The sequence below is a fragment of the Gallus gallus genome, chromosome 6, assembly GCF_016699485.2.
Source record: "Gallus gallus isolate bGalGal1 chromosome 6, bGalGal1.mat.broiler.GRCg7b, whole genome shotgun sequence".
Classification (NCBI taxonomy): Eukaryota; Metazoa; Chordata; class Aves; order Galliformes; family Phasianidae; genus Gallus; species Gallus gallus.
In genome coordinates, this window is record NC_052537.1 from 23114427 (window position 1) to 23133364 (window position 18938).

At 60.1% G+C, this 18938-nt stretch overlaps 2 protein-coding genes across 2 annotated transcripts; one reads left to right on the forward strand and one right to left on the reverse strand.

The window, feature by feature from the left end:
• Window positions 1–382: 382 nt before the first annotated feature.
• UBTD1 (ubiquitin domain containing 1) lies at window positions 383–4423 on the reverse strand. Its single transcript, XM_015288795.3, is given in 4 exon segments — window positions 383–1092; window positions 1183–1410; window positions 4211–4236; window positions 4238–4423. Coding segments are annotated over 4 exon segments (681 nt in total). The 5' UTR covers window positions 4279–4423; the 3' UTR covers window positions 383–706.
• Window positions 4424–4703: 280 nt separating this feature from the next.
• Window positions 4704–18780, forward strand: MMS19 (MMS19 homolog, cytosolic iron-sulfur assembly component). Its single transcript, XM_015288791.4, is given in 32 exon segments — window positions 4704–4824; window positions 7387–7435; window positions 8192–8292; window positions 9813–9898; window positions 10247–10321; window positions 10882–10951; window positions 11136–11264; window positions 11480–11541; window positions 11809–11895; window positions 12196–12270; window positions 12559–12636; window positions 12951–13089; window positions 13508–13662; window positions 13872–13950; window positions 14212–14337; window positions 14630–14711; window positions 15046–15143; window positions 15445–15591; window positions 15774–15929; window positions 16150–16249; window positions 16396–16498; window positions 16592–16666; window positions 16799–16925; window positions 17008–17108; window positions 17189–17245; window positions 17357–17543; window positions 17657–17739; window positions 17827–17865; window positions 17867–17992; window positions 18072–18131; window positions 18239–18339; window positions 18414–18780. Coding segments are annotated over 32 exon segments (3069 nt in total). The 5' UTR covers window positions 4704–4736; the 3' UTR covers window positions 18442–18780.
• Window positions 18781–18938: the final 158 nt, after the last annotated feature.

The window sequence follows — 18938 nt, forward strand, 5'->3', positions numbered from 1 at the left end:
GACCGCAGTCGTTCCCAGTGCCAGGAACATTGCTCAGCCACTCCAAGCTTTGCTTTCCCTATTGTAAGATGAGGCCAGCGCACCTCGTGCCGGGACAGTTAATGCACTGGGCACCAGCCCCTGGGATCAAGCAGAGGAGGGACAGATGAGGACACGTCACACTCCTGGGCACGTGTAGGACCCAGGGCCACACTCGGGTGCTGTATCCCATGAGTGCCACAGATACGGGAGGGAGAGGGGTGCGCAGCGGTGACACCCAGGGCTGTAAAAGGGAACAGAGCTCAGACCCCTGGCATCCCCCATGTCCAGCTGTCCCTGCCAGGTGATGCTGGAACGGATGTCAGATGGGCACGTGGGCCAGGGGACAGCCCCCAGAAGGGAGGAAGGATGAAAAGGCTTTATTGATAAATACACAGACTATGTACAGAGGGGAGACATCTCCGCCCGGTACTGCAGCCCCCGGGCCGGAGGCAGCAGGAGCCCGGCCGGCGGGTCACAGCCTGTCCCCATGGGGCAGCCCCACAGCAGGCTCCCCTAGCACACATTTGGTCTCACACCTTCCACAGCGAATGTGCCCACATCCCCAGCCCACAGCCCTGGGGAGGGGACCCGATGACCCCAGCAGGGCTGGGACACGGCACAGGACATCCCCGAGGTGCCGCCGGGCCTCGGTATGGGAAGGGGCCTCCCCGCTCCCCAGCGGCGCTCAGTTCCTGGGTGGCAGTGGCTGGTTGACGATGACTTGCACCACGAAATCCTTCTGGATCTTGGTCTCCTGCAGCCGCGTGCGGTCGGTGAGCAGCTTGCCAGAGAAGAACCATCGCTGCCAGGCCAGGTCGATGCCCTCCTGCGCCTGCAGCTGCTTCTTCAGCTGCCCGATGGTGTCGGCCATGCTGGCGCTGAGCCGCAGGTCCTTGCCGGTGGACAGGCGCACCTTGAGGGCGAACTCACGGCGGGCGTTGGGGGGCGGCTCGGCCGGCTCGGCCGCCTCCTCCTCGCCCCGCTCCAGGATCAGATTGACGGGCGGTGCCAGGCAGTACACGGGCAGCTGGTAGCGGTTGCCCAGCTCGTCGTAGCACTCCGTCAGCGACCCTGCGGACAGCGGGGTGAGCGATGGAGTCTTGCAGGGCACCCCCAAATGGGGACCCCCACTCCCGCATCCCCCCCGCCACCACCCCTCACCGTGGGGCAGGGTGATGCTGGCTCCATCCAGGATGGCCTGGGCCAGGCTGTGGTCATTGGCCTCCACGGCGTAGGCTGCAGCCTTCAGGGCATCCCAGATCTCCTTGCGGCCCTCGAAGGCGGGCGCCGTGTCCCAGAACTCGTCCCGCTTGCTGCGCAGCTGCCCGTCCGTCATGGGGTAGTCGCTCTTCCACTTGGGACGCTCCTTCTTCAGGGGCTCATTGCGGCCTGGGGGGGCAGAGGGAGGCTCAAACGGGGGGGTCTCCCATTTACCAATACAGCAAAGGACCCATGGGCTATTGGGGTTTCCCCATGCCATGCACAGCAGTGTCCATGGGACAGCTCCCAGTACAGCCATGGGAAATGCAGCAGCATCCCAGTAGGGTGCAGGGGTTTCCCCTACGTGCTATGGGGATGGGGAGCCAGGGGCAGCCTGGGGTGGCTGCAGGGCCCAGGGCCCTTTGAGGCGGAGCAGTATTTATAGCTTGGGGAATTAGCCAGGAAATAAGCTGGTGCGGCAGAGAGGGAAAGGGATTACAGGGGCTGAGCCGCAGCCCCAGCGAGGAGGGGGGCATGACTTCTTCCTCTGCTCACCCCCGGGCAGTGCTGCGGGAGGTCACAGCACTGTGCCACACCAAGCCCCATTGACCCCGCAGCAGCCCCACAGCACTGTGAGCAGCCTCCTGCATGGCAACTGCAGTCGAATGCCACGCCAAGTGGCAGGGAAAGCTTGTCCCTGGGCTGGCAGCACCCTGCTGCGGCAGGGGACACCTGCGTAACCAAGCTGTGAAACACCCACAGCAGGCCCCAGCCCCGTGGGAATGGCCCCGTGCCACCGGCCTCACAGCAGGGCCGGAAGCGTGGGGTAGGAAGGAGCTGTTGTCACTCCCAGCTGGGCTGGGGACAGAGTGTCAACAGCTCCTTCCTGCCGCTGCTTTCTGTGGGGCAGCCAGCCAGCACCATGCCTGCAGAGGCACAGAGTGAGTGCAGTCCGACGGGGCATGAAGGATGCTGAGCGCTGCCACAACCTGCTGGGCAGGGGGTGCCACCTGCCTGCACGTGCAGCCACCACTGGGGACAGCCACCACTGCTGGGGACAGCCACTGCTGCCAGCTCCAGGCTGTCACATCCTCCAAAAGGCATTTCCTGGGGCTGGATGTGACACACGGCCCAGGGCACAGAACGTAGCCACCCTGAGGGCTGGGAGCTGAGCAGCCAAGCAGGGTCGGGCAGGCAGCATCCTGCCTACACCACATCCCCAAGCAGTGAGGGCAGCTGGCTGCAGCCAGCACTGCCGATTCAGCAGTCACGGTGCTGGGCAGGAGGGATTTGCAGCGTGGCAGAGCAGAGCAAGGTCAGAGACAGCACCTGCCCTGGGCACAGTGGACACCACCAGCCTGAAGGACGTGGTGAGGATCACAGAGGAGGGAGCCACCAGCATCATGGCTGCAGCAAGTGGGCCACCACTCCATCTTTAGGCCACCACAAGATGCAGAGGGACAGTGGCTGGGGAACAGTGGCTCTCTCCTGTCCCAGTGAGAGCAGGACACTCCAGCACGTTCTCTCCACAGCATCAGCCAGACAAGGACACGTGGGGACTAGAGGGTGATGGAGGTCTTCTGTCCCACAGCTCCATCCTGGTGCTGTCACCTTCATTGCCTGAGAGGTGGCTGTGCCCGTGGCCCCGTGCGGCAGCCAGGAGCAGGCACAGGATGGCACAGCAGATAGCACTGCCAGGAAAGGAGGTCCCTCAGAGTTAGGGACAGACTCAGCCAGACAGCACAGCTCCCAGCCGGCACCATCCCCCAGTTCCACTTCCAGGAAAGGGAAGAGTGCTGGCGCTCAGCAAGGAAGCAGGATCCAGGGGCTGCAGACAGGCACCCAAGCCGACAGTGTGGCAGGGAACCCAGTCTGCAGGAGCATGGACAGGCTGTGGCCCCACTGCCACCCCACAGCCACTAGCAGCCCTGCCCAGGTAGGCAGGAGCTAAGCCTCTTCTATTTATTGCTGCCACCCAGCCTGGACCCAGCCTCTAATCATCTTGTGTTGCTCTATTCCCAGCCCGTTGTGCAACCCCACGCCCTCAGGGGGCACCGGGGGTCAGGAGGTGCCCAGCTGTGCTCTCGCTCAAGCCAATGGGACCTGAAGGCAGCCCGCCCAACATGGCTCACCTGCTCTAGCACAGCTCAGCTCGCTGCAGGGCTGCTCCCACATAGACAACTTCCAGCACTCTGCACCCCACAGGGTCACCCCCTGGGAGTCCCTGAACACTACCCGGGAGCTGCAGCAGCTCAGAGCCCCCAACCTCAGGTTGCACTCCTAGGGAAAGGAGCGCCAGAGGAGACACGGGGACAGCAAGCGGCACCATGCACCCGGATCCGAGCCCTCCTCCGGGTACCCGGGAGCATCCTGCAGCACTGCCTGCTCCGTGCCAGCCGGTACCCATGGGCTTCCTCACAGCAGCAGACACTGTCCTGCGGGAAAACCTCTCCCACGAGAGCCCCTTGCCGTGGGGGTCCCGGCTCACGGTGCTTCCTGCTCCTCCCCGTGTGGGTGCAGCGGGCAGGGCGTGACTCACCGTGCCGCCCGCCCGGCGCTTGGCGGGGCCCACTGGGGAACGCCGGGGCGCAACGGGGCGAATTGCGACAGCGGGAGCGCTGCCCCCACCTGACCGGTCCAAGCGTGCGGTGGTGGGGACGCATCAGGGACACCATAGGGACGCTCCGGGGACACGACGGGCTGGCGAGGCACGATCAGCGAATCCCGGCACGGGCACTCCGGTGTCGCGCCGGGGATGCGCGCAGCTCGCCCCGGGAGCCCGGCACGGCGCGGCCCCGACGGGGCGCACGGGGAAGGAGCGGGGGAATCCCCGGCGAAGCGGAGAGGCGGAGCGCCCCGGGGCTGACCCTGGGAACCGGGCGGCAGCGGAGCGCGGCGGCGGCTGAGCGCCGCTGAGGACTGAAACACCTCCCGGAGCCGGGCGGACAGCTCCCCGCCCGGGAGCCCCACGATCCCCCGCGCCGCTCACCTGCTCTCTTGCGGGGGGCTCCCGGCGGAGGGCCGCTCCCGGCGCTGCCGCCCCACGCAGCCGCCCATGGCGGGGGCTCACCGACGGCGGCGGCGGCGCGGGCGGCTCGGCATGGGGCCGGCCCGGCTCCACACCGCACTCGACCGCGGGCCCCGGCGTCGCGCGACCGCACCGCCCGACTCCGAACGCCCGAGCCGCCCCGCCGCCAAAGCCGGCCCTCGCCGCGCCCCGCCTCCCCAGGTGCGCATGTGACCGCCCCGTCGCGTCCGCCGCTCCCCGCTGCCGCTCCGCGGGGAGCGCCGCCCACGTGCGCGCGTCCGCTCCTCCCGGCACTTCTGTCCCTCCCGCGCCGCCGTACCCCGGCTCTGGCCCCGCCCCCCGGGGTGCCGCCTCTCCCTGGGGCCTCGGGGGGGGGAACGAGGTGAGGAAGGGGCGCCGAGGCCGCGCGCATGTGCCGTGGGCGCTCGGGGCTGCGCGTGCGCACGGCGGGAGCGGCGCCGGTCGCTGCCCTGGGAGCGGGGCGGTCATGGCGGAGGGCGCTGAGGCGCTCGCGGCTTCCGTGCGAGACTTCGTGAGCGGGCAGCAGGACGGCCGCGCCGCGGAGCTGGCGGCAGGTACCGGGCGGGGCCTGGGCGAGGCTGCGGGGTTGGGCGCGGGCGGGGCAGGGCGTCAGGGCGTGGGGCCGCGGGGCCGCGTTGCGGGGGCCGCTGAGCCACGTGGCTCGGGGGTACGGCGCCCCGTGTTGATGGCACGAGGTGTGGGCTGGGGCACGGGATGGGGGTGAGGAGGGACGTAGGAGGGTTAACGGCTGCGGGGCGGCAGCCAAGGTGGGGTGGGGTGAGCGGGTGCCGCGTAGATGTGGGCTTTTGGGGAGCGAGGGTGTTGTTGTAGGGCTGTGGAGCGGGTTGGGATTTAGGAAGGCTGACGCAGAGCACGGGATGGGGACGGCTCCGCGTCCGTTTAGGGCATGGGGACGTGTGAGCTGATGGCAGCGCGGGGCCGCAAGCCGTGACGCCGGGGGCGTGGGCACAGCCGGAGGCGCTGCCGGTGGTGAGGCGGCCCCGGTGTGTCCCGCGTGCTCCGGGAGACGGCAGCTGTGCTTGGCTGCTGCAGCCCTCGGGTCTGCGGCCCGTGCTGTGACAGCTCCTGCGTGATTTCCCCTTCCCTGGCAGGACTGGAGGCGCTCCGTTCCCGTGGGCGATGTCTGCTTGGAGCGGCCGTTTGGCAGCTTTGTTGTGTTGGGGAGTTTGGAGCTTCTGGAAAGTGGGTTTGTGAGGATCAGGTGGTGTGTTCTGTTCCCGGCCAGCGGCTTTGGCACGTTTTGGAAAGCATTTGAGGGAGCAGATGGAGGCAGGGAAAGATAACCTTACAGCTGCTGTTGTCACCTGTGGTCACGTTACAGAAGTGCCCGGAGAAAGCTTTGTCTCTTCAGAGACCTGCAAAGAGAAGAGCCGTGGTGCTGTCGCAGGCAGGTTGGGCTGCGTAGGTCAGCGTGTGCCAGAGGAGGCTGGGTTTGTTACTGAAACATGGGGAGAGAGGGATGACGCTGTTAGAGAAATCCATCGTGCCCACTGGGGATGACTGCACTCACGTTGTAAGGGGGCTGGGGAGACGTAAGGAGTGGAAAGTATATGGAAATGATATATGGAAGGATGGCACGTGAAGGGGAGGTGTCAGGGAAGGCTGATGGATTTCAAGTGAGAATACAACGAAGGGTAAATGGCTTCTGTTTAGCCTCACGCTGTAGGAACGCCCCCAGAGATGGGCAGCCCTTCCAGTAAAGGGGGCACACTGGGATGCAAGGTGCACAGCAACTGGTCCTGCTGGAGCTGAGCTCGCACTTCAGCTGCGCTGTGTGCTGCTGCTGCTCTACGTGCTGCTGGGCTCGTGTGGTTCCCTCATGCACAGTGAAATCAAGCAGACCTCTTAGGCCAGAGCAAGCTTGCTGGAGAACAGGGAGGGGGTTCGTAGCCACAAGAACATGGGTGGCTGGTTGTGGCCAGATCTTCACTCTTCAGCTCTTTCCTGTCGGTGAGGTCACCAGTGCCTTTGTCTAAATACTGCATTCAGGCTTTGAAAATGTAGAGCAACTGAGTGCTCAGCTGTGGGACTGGCGTGTCTCTGACCTGCACCGTGGCAGAGGTCAGACTCGCAGGCTTGCAGGAGCTGTGCTCTGGAATAAGGTGGTGGGATCCTGGGTGCGAAGGAGCACTCTGCTTTGTGCCCAAGCACAGTGCCTGGTTGCTACCACGCTTCTGCTTTCCTGCAAGAGGCTTTGCCAGCAGCTCACAGTCTCACTCGAGGCACCTCTTCTTCAGCCTGTGGCCATCCTGCAGCCGGCTGGACTCTCCTTCTTCCTCAAAGCTCTCCTTGCCATGCCTCCTGTCTTTCTCCCCTCTGTGCCAAGTGGGACTGGAAGCGTTGTCTTTGGAGCCAGGGCTGCTTGCTAACAGAAAATGTGGTCATCCCTTCTTCCATTCCCAGAGACCTCTCTCCAACAAACAGCACAACCTAATACTGGAATTAACTGCTTTAGGAAGAGCCAGTAAATGCTGGCAACAGCAGGATACGCTGGCTGAGGCAAGGCCTGGGACAGTCCCAGGTGAAACCTTTGGGCTTTCCGATAGGTGGGTGCCCCACCAACTGTGTAGGCGAGCCCTCAGCAGGGCAGAGAGGTGAATGCTCCTGGGCAAAGATGGTGAATCCTGGGGACCAAAGGCACACAGAGCTGTTTTAATGGGTGGGTGTCACACTGGCTGTGGGGGTAGGGGCCCTTCTGCCGTGGCTTTTGTAGGATGCAGCAGATCCTCACCAAAGCCTCCTGGGGAGTGACTCTTCCCCCAGTTCAGTTGCAGGAGGTGACTGAAGCAACCTGGCCAGGGTGTCTGAGTCAGAGCTGCAAATGCACTCCAGCAGTCCCAGCATTGTGTCGTACTCTGACCACAGAACCATAGTTCTCTGTGCTCTCTGCCTTGGAGGGAGCTTGTGCAGGTGTTGCTTGGTGCAGAGGTGATGGAAGCTGAGTGCTTGTTAATGTCTGGGCTGTTTGGTTCAACCACTGCCTTGTTAAGAGTGTGATTTCTTTTGTCCCCCAGGGAGCATTGGGGGAACTGCCCTCTGCCTCAGTGACAGTCTGGGAGTCTCTTTGGTTTACTGTCTTTATCTCTTTTCTCCAGGACTGAAAGATGGAAGCTGGACTATTCTGCAGCTTGTGGAAGCCCTGGGGTAAGGAAAGCTGTGAACACGTTATATATCATGTAAGGGTATTGTGGGGGAGCTTCCCATAACAGAGGACAACGAGAAGGAAAAGTGTGCATGCTGACAGCTCGTCCCATGCAAACTGCCTTCAGCATCACTGGGCACACAGACACACCACAAATGTGTTGTCTGATCACTGCACGTTGCCCTCCCAGGGCACGGGAGCCCTCCAGGAAAGGGAAGGGCAGGAGGGGCCCATAAGTCTCTCCTGGGAGTGAGGAGAGGCGTTGTGGCATGCAGCGAGCAGCAGAGCACATTGCAGCTGAGACTCCCTAGCAGGAGCTGCCTGACCACACAGTTGCACTGCTCTGTGTCATGAGTGGACTGCTGCTCGGCTTTTACTTTGTCTCTGAGCTGTCATGGGCTGGGACTTGGGGAACCTCATTTCTTTCCAGCTTTGTCTCCTCGTAGGAGGCTTTGCCCTTTTTCATCTCCTGTGATCTTGAGGGCCTGACTTGGTTGCAGAGCATGGTGCAAGAGCAGTTTCCCTGGTCTGACGTGAGAAGAGGCCTCTTGCCTCTGCTGTGTCTTTTGTGAGCAGCATGGTCAGGGGAGCAGGACTCATCTCCTACCCTGTGTGCCAGTCAGGCAGCGCTGTGCTACTGTCCCCCTGCCTGGAGAGCAGCTCTATTTCATGCTTATAATGTGTTTGCTTGGGGTGCACTTCCCGCTTGGGTATTCTTGTTCACATCAGACCTCAGGTTTTTACCCTGTGTGGGCTAGGTTCTGCCTGGAAAACACCGATCCCCGGACGCGAGGGCGAGGCATCCAACTGCTGTCACAAGTGCTGCTTGAGTGTCACTCCTTGCTCCAGGAGAAGGAAGGTAAGGGCTGCTGTGCGTTCTGGAGTGATTGTGTGCGGGCTGGGGGCCAACCTGTGCCCTGAAAGAGTCTAACCTGCGTTTGGCAAAGGAATTGATTTAGCACCATGGTAACTTTGTACATGTCTCTCGAGAGTCAAAGTCCAGGAAGGATGTAGGGCCCCACATTGCAGCCTGTTTGCCACCCTCACAACACAATTGAGGCTACTCCCTGAATGTGCCAGGGCCGGGTGCTGCAGCTGGTGCCCCTGGCAATGTGTGGGTGTTGTGCACCCAGGCATGCTCAGCTCTGCGTGGGAAGCCTCGGGGACACATCTGAATGTCAGAATCCTTGGGCGGTGATTCACTGCAGGAAAACCATCACTCACAAAGCGAGTCATGCCGCAGCCCTGAGGCCTGCCTAGGTTAAGTCTGGGGGATCCCTGTGGCCTGGGGTGGAGGGGAGATCAGTGTAAGGATGAGAGTGGAGAAGAGCGTTGGGGTGAGAGAGGAATATTCCCTGTACATGTAAGCAAGGAGAAGGTTTGGCTCTGTTATATGCCTTTAAGCAACTGGTTGGCAAGGAAACCCAGCAAGTACTTCCAGAATGACTTGAGGTAGGGGCTTTGCTGGTAGGTTGCTGAACCTGTGCCAGCAGGATGGCAAGACCCAGGGGGAAGTAGCTGATGGGTGAGATGATGAAAAGGAAGGGGGGAAGCAACAAGTGCTTGGCTTGATGTTGATGGTGTAAGTCTTGGTCTGGTACTGGGCAGGGCTGAGAGCAGCTGTGTAGGACTGTGCACAGAGCTACTGGTGTAGCTGGAGTCAGGTGTGATGGGGATGGGGTGGCTCTAGAGGAACAAACAGAGGTGGAGAGGTTTGCCGTGAGGCCTGGCGGAGTCAGGGGAGTGAGCTGGGTTTACAGCCGAGTCATTGGCAGCTCTGGAGTAGGGCGGGCAGAGTCAGTCCCCAGGAGGAGAGCCATCCCAGCCAGCCCATCTCCCTTCGTGGCTCTCCTCACGCAGTCCATTTCTCAAGCGCTGCGTCAGGCTGCCTCCCGGGGAGTGAGTTTCTGCAGCAGCTGTGGGTGCAGGATGCTGCCAGCCGGCTCTTCCAGTCTGCTTCCTGCTGCCGCTCCCCAGGCTGGGCTGTGCAGGCGCCCGTGGCCGTGACTCAGGGGCCGGGAACGTGTTGTGGAGCTGAGCGCGGGGGAGCCAGGGCTCCTGCTCCACCCCACAACATCCTGCAGCATTGGCCAAGCAGGCATCTGCCGCTTCCCTGCCTGTGTCTGCACTCACGTGTCTGGACTGGCCAGGGCGAATGCCTCGCAGGCAGCCCCAGCAGCTGAGCTCCAGCAGTGGGTGCTGCCTCGCTGCGGTCAGACTCAGTGGGTTGCTCCACAGGGGGAGGGGGAAGGTGTGAGAGCCAGGTGGGTGCACCCAACGGTGTCAGTTCCTCTCACAGTGGGGAATGGTGCATTCTCGCTGTTCAACATGCAGCTGTGACTCCAGGGGCTAACGAATATTGCTGTCTGTTTCTGACAGTGCTGCATCTCGTCCTGTTTTATGAGAACCGGCTGCAAGATCATCACCTCGTGATCCCTTCTGTGCTCCAGGGTCTCCGTGCACTGGTGAGCTCACGCTCCCCTGGCTTGCAGTGTGAGGATGGTTGCAGGGTGATGCTGGGAGGAAAATGGCTTGGAGCAGCTTGTGGAGCAGAGCCCAGCTGGGCTTACAGCTCTGTGGCACTGCCCTGCCTCGTGCTCCTGCTGTGCCTCCTGCAGGGGAGTAGAGGCTGCCATGACTTTCTGCTGTTCTGGGGCAAGGATTCTCTGGCTACCCTTTGGGACAGCACTGATGACAGGTGGTTTTCCTACCCCGTCTGTGAGGGTAACAGACTCCCCCCGGGGTAGGAGAGGATCCTGCAGGTGCCTGCTGTGCATTCATTCTTCCTATTGCTTTTCTCTTCCTATTTCCAGAGCCTGTGTGAAGTGCTGGCCCCAGGGCTAGCAGTCTCTGTGCTCAAAGCCATCTTCCAGGAGGTGCACGTGCAGGTAAGCAATGGGATTTTTCATCCTCCTATCTCTGTTTCATATTCTCTGTCTCTGGGGAAGGTCTGCCAGCATTCTGCACCAGTGCAGCGTAGCGTATCCTTCAGCAGCAATGCAGTGTTCCTGCAGAACTCAGAGCCAGCGTGGCTCACTGCAGAGCAAGAGACAGAAGACAGATGAGGTTCCCATTTGGCCCTTGTCCTCTCTTCTGTCAGCCTTAGGAAGATTATTTCCTTTGCTCTGTTCTCCAGACTGTTTAGTGGCCCTAGTTCCCAAATTCTGCTCCATCTTAAGACTGTTTATTCTGGAAGGCCTTGGGCAGCACATGTGGCCCAGGTGTGATTGTAACAGTGTATTCATTCAGCTATGAAGGCAGTCAGTCATGTTCAGGTGCAATTGCACACCCTCCGCGTGGTAAATGGGATCTACGTGCCAGAAAGCAGCAGTGGAGCTGCTGAGGGGCCCTGCCTGCTTCTCAAGGGCATGTGCGTACTCCTGGGTGGTGGGGTAGCAATGCTGCCATGTATGGAGGCTTGTTTTGATTCCTCTGCTCCTCCTTCCAGTCCCTGCTGCAGCAGGACCGCTACACAGTCTACAGCATCATCACCAACTTCATGGCCAGCAGGGAGGAAGGTGAGGGCGCAGATGCCAGAACCACGGTGGGGTTGTTAGGGCTAGGAGAATGGCTTGCTTTCTCCTGCTCAGAGCGCTCTGTGGCACTGCCTGGACAAAGCTGGAAGGGGTTGTGGGGCTGGGGAAATGGGCTGATTTCATGCAGTGTCGGTGAACTTGGTTTTCCTACACCTTCTTTCTGCAGAGCTGAAAGGCCTGGGTGCCGACTTCACTTTCGGCTTCATCCAGGTGATGGATGGGGAGAAAGATCCCCGCAACCTGATGGTGGCCTTCCAGATTGTGCGTGATCTCATTGTCAAGAACTATGCCCTGGGTGAGCCTATGTCTGCTGTGCAGAGCTGAGTGGGGGATGTGTTGCTCTTGTTTTTTTGGAGCTGTTGGAGGGATGGCCCTTGGGGTACAAGCAGACCAAGTTGTGTCTGATGTGACTCAGGAGCTGTAGAGCCAGCCTGTCACAGATGTTAGGCTTGGCAGCTGTGTCCCTCTTGCTCAGCATCCCTGATCACCCTCTTCATTTTCTACTTGCAGGTCCCTTTGTGGAGGAGCTGTTTGAAGTGACATCCTGCTACTTCCCTATTGATTTTACTCCAGTGAGTGAGTCTGCTGCATGCTATAGCCTGTTCTTTCTGGTGTTTTCTCAGGGTCTCATGTTCCCTTCAGGGAATGGAAGGAGAGGGTGGGTGGGCAAGAGTCTTAGCCTGGGTACTGTTGTGCTGTTAGCTGTAGTATCCAGGCTGATGCCAGACTGGCTGTAGAGATGGACGTTGCTGTTGCCTTGCTGGATATGAGATGATGCAGCCTCAGCTGATGGCTGATCTGGGATGTTTCGTGACCTGCTCTCTGTACTTCTCCTCCAGCCCCCCAACGACCCACACGGCATCCAGAGAGAAGATCTGATCCTTAGCCTCCGTGCTGTACTGGCCTCCACACCACAGTTTGCTGAGGTAGGTAGCAATTTGGGTTCTTGAGCACAGGCTGCATTTCATAATACTGCAACTCTGCAACTAGTGCAGCTCTGCAGGAAGTAAACAACTGGGACCAGGAGTCTGTGCAAGGGCACCCCTGTGTCCTGGTACTCCTTGTGTCCCGCCTATCCCTGGGGCTGGACATGTGGAGGGTGCTGCCTGTTGCATGTTTTTCTCTACCTCTGCCTCTCCTGGCAAAGGCTGAAGCTTGCAGCCCTGCAGGGCCATGGATAAAGTGGTACAAAGAGCGGGATGAGTCTTAACCATCTCTTTCTGCAGTTCCTGCTCCCTCTGCTCATCGAGAAGATGGATTCAGACCTGCAAAGTGCCAAGCTTGACTCCCTGCAGACTCTGGTAAGGAGGGATCCACCACTCCCTTCAGCCCACAGCTGGGCAGTGCCAGTAGCAGCCAACCACCTCCAAGCTCCTCTCCTGTATCTGGCAGCCAAAGACTCTCCCTTGCCAAGCCTGGTTTACAATTCCCAGGATCCTATTTAGGCCTGCATCACTCTTTCCTCTCTTCTTTGCATGCTTCATGCAGTCCAGCTTGAGCCTGCCAGGGTGGGCAGCACCCCTGCTCTCTGTTCCACTGGCACTGATTTTTATTTAGTTAGTTATTTTTCTCCTGGCTCCTTTTTACAGACTGCTTGCTGTGCCATCTATGGGCAAAAGGAGCTACAGGAATTCCTCCCTAGCCTCTGGTCATCCCTGCGCAGGGAGGTGAGTACTGCAGAGTCCCTGACAAGTGTTCCAGCACAGCTGGACTCCTCCTGAGCAGGAGTTCACAGCCAAACCAGTAAAGCCCCGCATCTCCCACCAGCCCCCACCTGTGGCCTTGGACAGCCCAAATGAAAAGTGGGGTTGGGGGGGCAGGCTAACCCTGCCAGTGCGTCTGGGGGGCTTGTTGGGTGTGCTTGTTCAAAGCACGCAGGAAGTGATACTGGAGCCTTAGTCCCATCAGCCCATGTTGGGAGCATGAAGCCTGTGGCTGGAATCAGCACTGAGCTTAGCTTACCCCATGGCATCTCTTGCAGGTGTTCCAGACAGCGAGTGAGAAGGTCGAGGCAGAATGCCTCTCTGCATTGCACGCCCTTTCTGCTTGTCTCTCCCGTTCTGTGCTCAGCTCAGATGCCGAGGACCTGCTGGACTCCTTCCTTAGCAGCATTCTACAAGGTAGCTGCCGGGGAGACCTGCCCATCCCTGAGCAGAGTGGCCTGTTGGCACTGCCAGACCTGCAAGCATCCTCCTAGCCAAAGGAGTGATCTGCCCTCATGTTCTCCTTGAAGCCTGTTTCTTCTATTTCTGGCTTTCACAGCTAGAGTTGGCTTCTCTGAAAGAGTATCAGCCGTAGGAGGGAGGAGGAGAGGGTACAGTAGGAAATACAAACTGAATGGAGTTGCTTCCCTCTTTGCAGTGGGATGTCCAAAGCTTTGCTGTGTGCCTGGAGCTGAGAGCAGCAGCTCTGCCTGGGAGGCTGCACTGCAGCTCAGAGCTGTGTCCCAGCAGCACGTCCCAGTCCAGATATCAGCCATGCCCTGCACGTGAGGCAGAGGCAGTTCTGCTGGTGTGGCTAATGCCCAGCCTATCTCAGATTGCAGGCACCATCTGTGTGAACCTGACATGAAGCTGGTGTGGCCAAGTGCCAAACTCCTGCAGGCAGCAGCAAGTGCCTCCCTCCGCACTTACCACCGTCTCACCCACAGCATCCTTCCCCTGCTGCTGGAGCAGTACAACAAGCATTCACAGGTGAGAGGCACCCTGGGCTTAACAGTCACAGGCAGCAGGGCTGAGTGCACTCTGTGACTCTGTCCAGCTTGGTGAGAGGAAGGGGGCATCAGTCAAAGTGGGTGTCCTTCCCTGGCTGTTGGTGGGCACCCCTGTTTAAACGCCTGGCCTTGTGGTGTTGGGCTGAGATGAGTGACAGAGAGCTGGGTTACACCTTTGTATCCCTGCAGAGCAGCCAGAGAAGGACAATCTTGGAAATGCTGCTGGGTTTCCTGGAGTTGCAACAGAAGTGGGGACGTGTAGAAGAAGGTGAGGCTTGCTGGTCTTTCTGGAGGAACCCACACTCCCTTAAGCGTGACCCTGGAAGCTTCTGGCACTGCATTGCCTTCCCTTATGCTGACAGAGAAGAAGAACTCCTTGACTTGGGTGGCTGCATGTGTAGCCTGCCCCAGGATTTTGTGTGATTGGATGTGAAATGGCAGAGCATCAGAAAGTGTCTGTCCGGTGCTGTGGTGGTGGCTGTGCTGTGACAGTGAGATGCAGGCAGTGACTCCATGCTGCTTTCTCCAGATGAGAGTGCTCTGCTGTCGCTCCAAGAGACGATTTGCTCCGTGGTGTTCTCAGCACTCACAGACCCCAATGTGCAGCTCCAGCTGGTCGGAATCAGGGCGCTGACTGTCCTGGGCTCTCTGCAAGGTTGGTGTCTGGGAAGGCAGAGGGGAGGTGTTGCCCTTCTCTGGGAGCTGTGGGCAGCTGCCTGTGCTGCATGTGGATGCACAGGAGGAGTGGCAGCACTTCTAATTTAGTGTCTGAGCTCCAGGAACGTCTGATTTATCTTGCCTGTTTGTGCTGGGCACCTTGTATCTTTGGAGTTGGTGTGCTGCTGCATTGCTAATAGCGTGGACAAGAACGGGGAAGGATGCTGGCCGGAACACTGGGATCTTTGCCTTTGGCCAAGGGTATGATTCCTCTGTGGCTCTTGTTCCAGGCTTCCTGTCTCCCTCTGACCTGGAGCTGGTTGTGGATCATCTTGTCCGGCTCGCTCTGCATGAGGAAGATTCCCAGAGCAGGTGAGTGCTGGGCTGACACCGCTCCGGTCACTTTGGGAAGAGGAACAAGACCTGGCTCTGCTACAGAGACTGGCTTAGTCTGGGTGGAGGCAATGGAACTGTGTAAAGATCACGTGGGTGTAGAAGCAAAGGGATAAGCCAGGTGGTTTCTGGAATCAGAAAGTCTGGCTCTGTCAAAGCAAGGGACTCTACTGCCTATAGGGTGAAAAAGGCAGAATCCTGAGAAATGGGTTTCTGGTGGTACGTTCTGGCCCAGGTCGTTGCAGCTGGTGCACAAACAGCCCAGAGTTTGCATTGCTTACACCACCTCTCCTGCTCTCTTCCCTCCTGGCAGTGAAGCAGCGATGGAAGCAGCTGGATCTCTGGCCCCTGTCTACCCAGAAGTTTTCTCTGGGCGCATGGTGCCCAGGCTCGGGGAGGAGCTGCAGTCAGGTAGGGCTGACAGCCTTGCAAAGGGATTAACTTCTGCTATTGGGGTGAAACAGAGAGACTGTGCCATATCGTTCTCCTCATTGAGGAATTCCTAGCACATGTGCTGTGTTGCTCGCACACGGAAGGCTGTGTGTGGGGATCACAAGCAGCCTGCACAGCAGAGACTGCCCAGTCCCAGACAGGACAGGGTGCCTTGGACTTGGCTTGGGCCGGTCTTCTTGTGCTGCTACGCTCCAGCCTGAGCAGTGCAGGGGGGCTGGGGGCCAACCCAACACCCCTCTGAGCTGCATTTCCTCTACAGAGCGGGAGGAGGAGGAGGAGGGCTCCCGGGATCTCCGCTCCTTGCGGCAGCGCTGCCTGCAGGCCTTGGCAGCCGTGTCCACACACACCAGCATTGTGAGGGAAACCGTCCCTGTGCTGCTGCAGCACCTCCGGAAGGTGCAGAAAGGTAACGCGGCAGGCGGCTCAGTGCAGCACCGCTCTGCGGGAGACGAGGAGGGGAGGGCTGTGCTGCCGACCCCACTGTGTCCTGTAGACGGGGCCATAACCTGATGGCTGCCCTAAGGTGCCGGCCTGGAAATGGGGGTGGGCGCAGCGGCTGTTTGACGCGATGCTGAATGCGCCCTGCAGGGAGCGAGGCCGGGAATGCCCAAAACGTGATCTCAGCGTGCCGGAGCCTGCACCGCGTGGCCCTGCAGTGCCAGCAGGACGCGGAGGGCTGCTGGTACTACCACCGGGCGGTGGTGCCGTGTCTGCTGGCTATGGCCGTGCAGGCTGCCACACAAGGTAAGCGTGCGGCTCGAGCGAGAGAGGGAGCGGCGGCGGCGCGCTGGGCTCCCCGGTCCTGCAAAGAGTGCTGCTGCCGCCATCCAACGGCAAACGGCGGCACTGCGGGCCCCTGGCCGGAGGCAGAGCAGCAGTGCCCCATGACCAACGTGGGTCACGGGGCTGTGCCTGCCTGTGGGCAGTGCCAGTGGGCTCCATCCTTTCCACCTGTTGTCTGCAGAGAGCAGCCACCCACTGGTAAGCAAGGCGCTGCTGGAGGAGGAGGTGCTGACTGCCATGGTCCCTGTTATCAGCGCTGCCACCACTCACCTTAGCCCTGAGTGAGTAGTGCTGGTGTGGGATGCCGGACACCGTGTCGGGGGGAAGGGCAGGCTGCGTGCCTCTCTGCTGCTGCACAGAGGACGTGCTCAGGAGTTCTCTGGTGGCACTCCCAGAGCAGCACATTGCGATGTCTCCTTTCTCTTAGGCTGGCTGCCCAGAGTGTGTCTCATGTGGTGCCCCTTTTCCTGGATGGAGAGGTCTCCTTTCTGCCCCAAAACAGTTTTCCTTGTTCCTTCCAGCCCTTCGAGGTGTGTGGGGTGTTTTTATGGGGCAAGGACAGGATGTTGGCACAAGCTGCCAGCAGGGATCGTGGTGACGTGGGTGCTGTTCTTCCCACACAGGATGGGGAGTGCTTGGAGCCACAGAGACGCCTAGTTTCCCTCCTCATGGCCTTTGTCTGTTCCTTACCCCGCAACGTAAGTTGGTGAGGAGAAGGGTAGGAAGGGCCCTGGCTGAGCACCATCCTGTCCAGATCCATAGAGAGCTCCATGGGCAGAGAAAGGGAGCAGCTGTGGACCTAGTATGAACACACCCCCTGTCTCTCTTAGGTGGTAATTCCTCAGCAGGAACGGTTGCTCCGGGAACTGCTGGCACTGAGTTGCTCCTGCAACTGTCCCTTCACGGCCACCGCAGCTTCCAAGTGCTTTGCAGGGCTGGTGAACAAGCACCCAGCGGGTAAGGGAGCAGGCAGATTGTGGGGGTCCTTGCACAGGGCTGGCAGGGAAATGGCTCGACCCTCCACCTTCTGCGTCCTCAGGTCAGCAGCTGGATGAGATCCTGCAGCTTGCAGTGAACAGGATGGAGCCTGGCCTTGCGGAAGGGCCTCACCGAACGCAGGCACTCACCCTGCTGCTCTGGGTAAGGCTTGTCTGTGGGTAGGAGGGGAGAGCCCCAGGGTGCCCTAGCTGCATGATGCTGACTCTGCTCTGCCTGCACAGGTGACCAAAGCCCTGGTGCTGCGCTATCACCCCCTGAGCTCCCATCTGACAGACAAGGTAGGCAAGAGCAAGGCTGGGCACTCCTGGAGGAGCCTTCCTGTTCCCCCTGCCTCTGGTCAGCAGCCCAAGTTGCCACGGCTCCCTTTTTCAACGCTCTCTTCCTCGCAGCTGCTGGGCCTGCTGAGTGACACAGAGCTGGGCCCCACTGCAGCCGATGGCTTCTCCCTGCTCATGGCTGAGTCCCCAGACGTGCTGCACAAGGGCTGCCACGCCGACGTGCGCATCATGTTCCGCCAGCGCTTCTTCACCGACAACGTGCCCAAGCTGGTGCAAGGCTTCCATGGGGCTGGCGCCGGTGAGCAGTGGGCCCCAGCCTGGCTTCACCACCCAGTGCCCCCTTACCCTGGGGATCTGAGCCAGCATCCCCTCCTTCCCCCTGCTACTTGTGACCATCTCTGCCTGCCATAGATGTAAAGGCCAATTACCTGAAGAGTCTATCCCATGTGCTCAACCACCTTCCCAAACCCGTGCTGGTGACAGAACTGCCCACGGTAAGAGCCGGCTTCAGCAGGGGGACTGCGGCAGTGCAGCCTGCACAGCAGGGTTACTCACATTTCCCATGTTCTCTCCACCCACAGCTGCTTTCCCTCCTGCTTGAGGCCTTGTCCTGCTCAGACCCGCGTAGTACAGCTCTCCACCCTGAGCTGCCTCCAGCCGCTGCTGCTTGAAGCCCCCCAGATCATGAGCCTGCACATCGACACACTGGTCACCAAGTTCCTCAGCCTCACCTCCAGCCCCACCATGGTGCGTACAACCCTGTCTGCAACGCCCACCCCTCTCCTGTGTCCCAGCCCCTTCCATCCTTCAATCCTGTCTCTTTCAGGCTGTTCGCATTGCTGCCCTGCGTTGTGCCCATGCACTCACCAGCCTGCCCACAACAGTGGTAAGTGTTCCTGCTTCCTGCTCTTCTTTGTGCAAGTGGGTCCCAGCAGTGGCTGGGGCAGCCAGCACCCTGGAGGGCTCTTGCTGAGAGCAGTAGTTGTCCTCTAGCTGCTCCCGTACAAGGCTCGAGTTATCCGGGCGCTGGCTAAGCCTTTGGATGACAAGAAGAGGTTGGTGCGGAAGGAGGCAGTAGCAGCACGAGGGGAATGGTGAGTGTGTGGCTGGAGCTGCAGGACAGTCAGGGTGTTTAAGACGTGGCTGATGGCAGTCTCTGTCTCCGCAGGTTCCTGGTGGGGAGCCCAGGCAGGTGAGCACCCTGCGTCCCCTCCCTGTGCTTACTGACAATCTAACCAGGACCACCCTGTCAATGCCGCGGACCCAGCTTCCCTCAGAGCCTGGTACTGCCTGGAGCACTAAGGCTGGAGAATGGGGACCTGCAGGCAGCACCTCCCCTGTGGCCCCTTCCTGGCCCACTGCCCTCTCCTCTGCACCTAGCAGAGGGAAGGAGCTGTGCTGCTTCTGGCTTGCCTGTAGCCAGGGACACCGAGGGACAGATTTGCCACCTATGAACTGCAAGGGCAGGCTTGTGCATACGGGTGCTCTGTGCAGCACCCCACGTGTGAGAGGAATAAACTTGTCTGTTTTGGTAATGCCATGTGGGGTCTCAGTGAAGCCCGGGCTGAGACACCAGTGCCTATGCTAGCTGTCACACAGCTGAAGGGGCTGGGCGCAGGCCCATACTCCTTGCAAGCTGCAATCATAAGACTCCATCAGCCAGCTGTCCCCCCCACCATGGAAAAGAGACAAA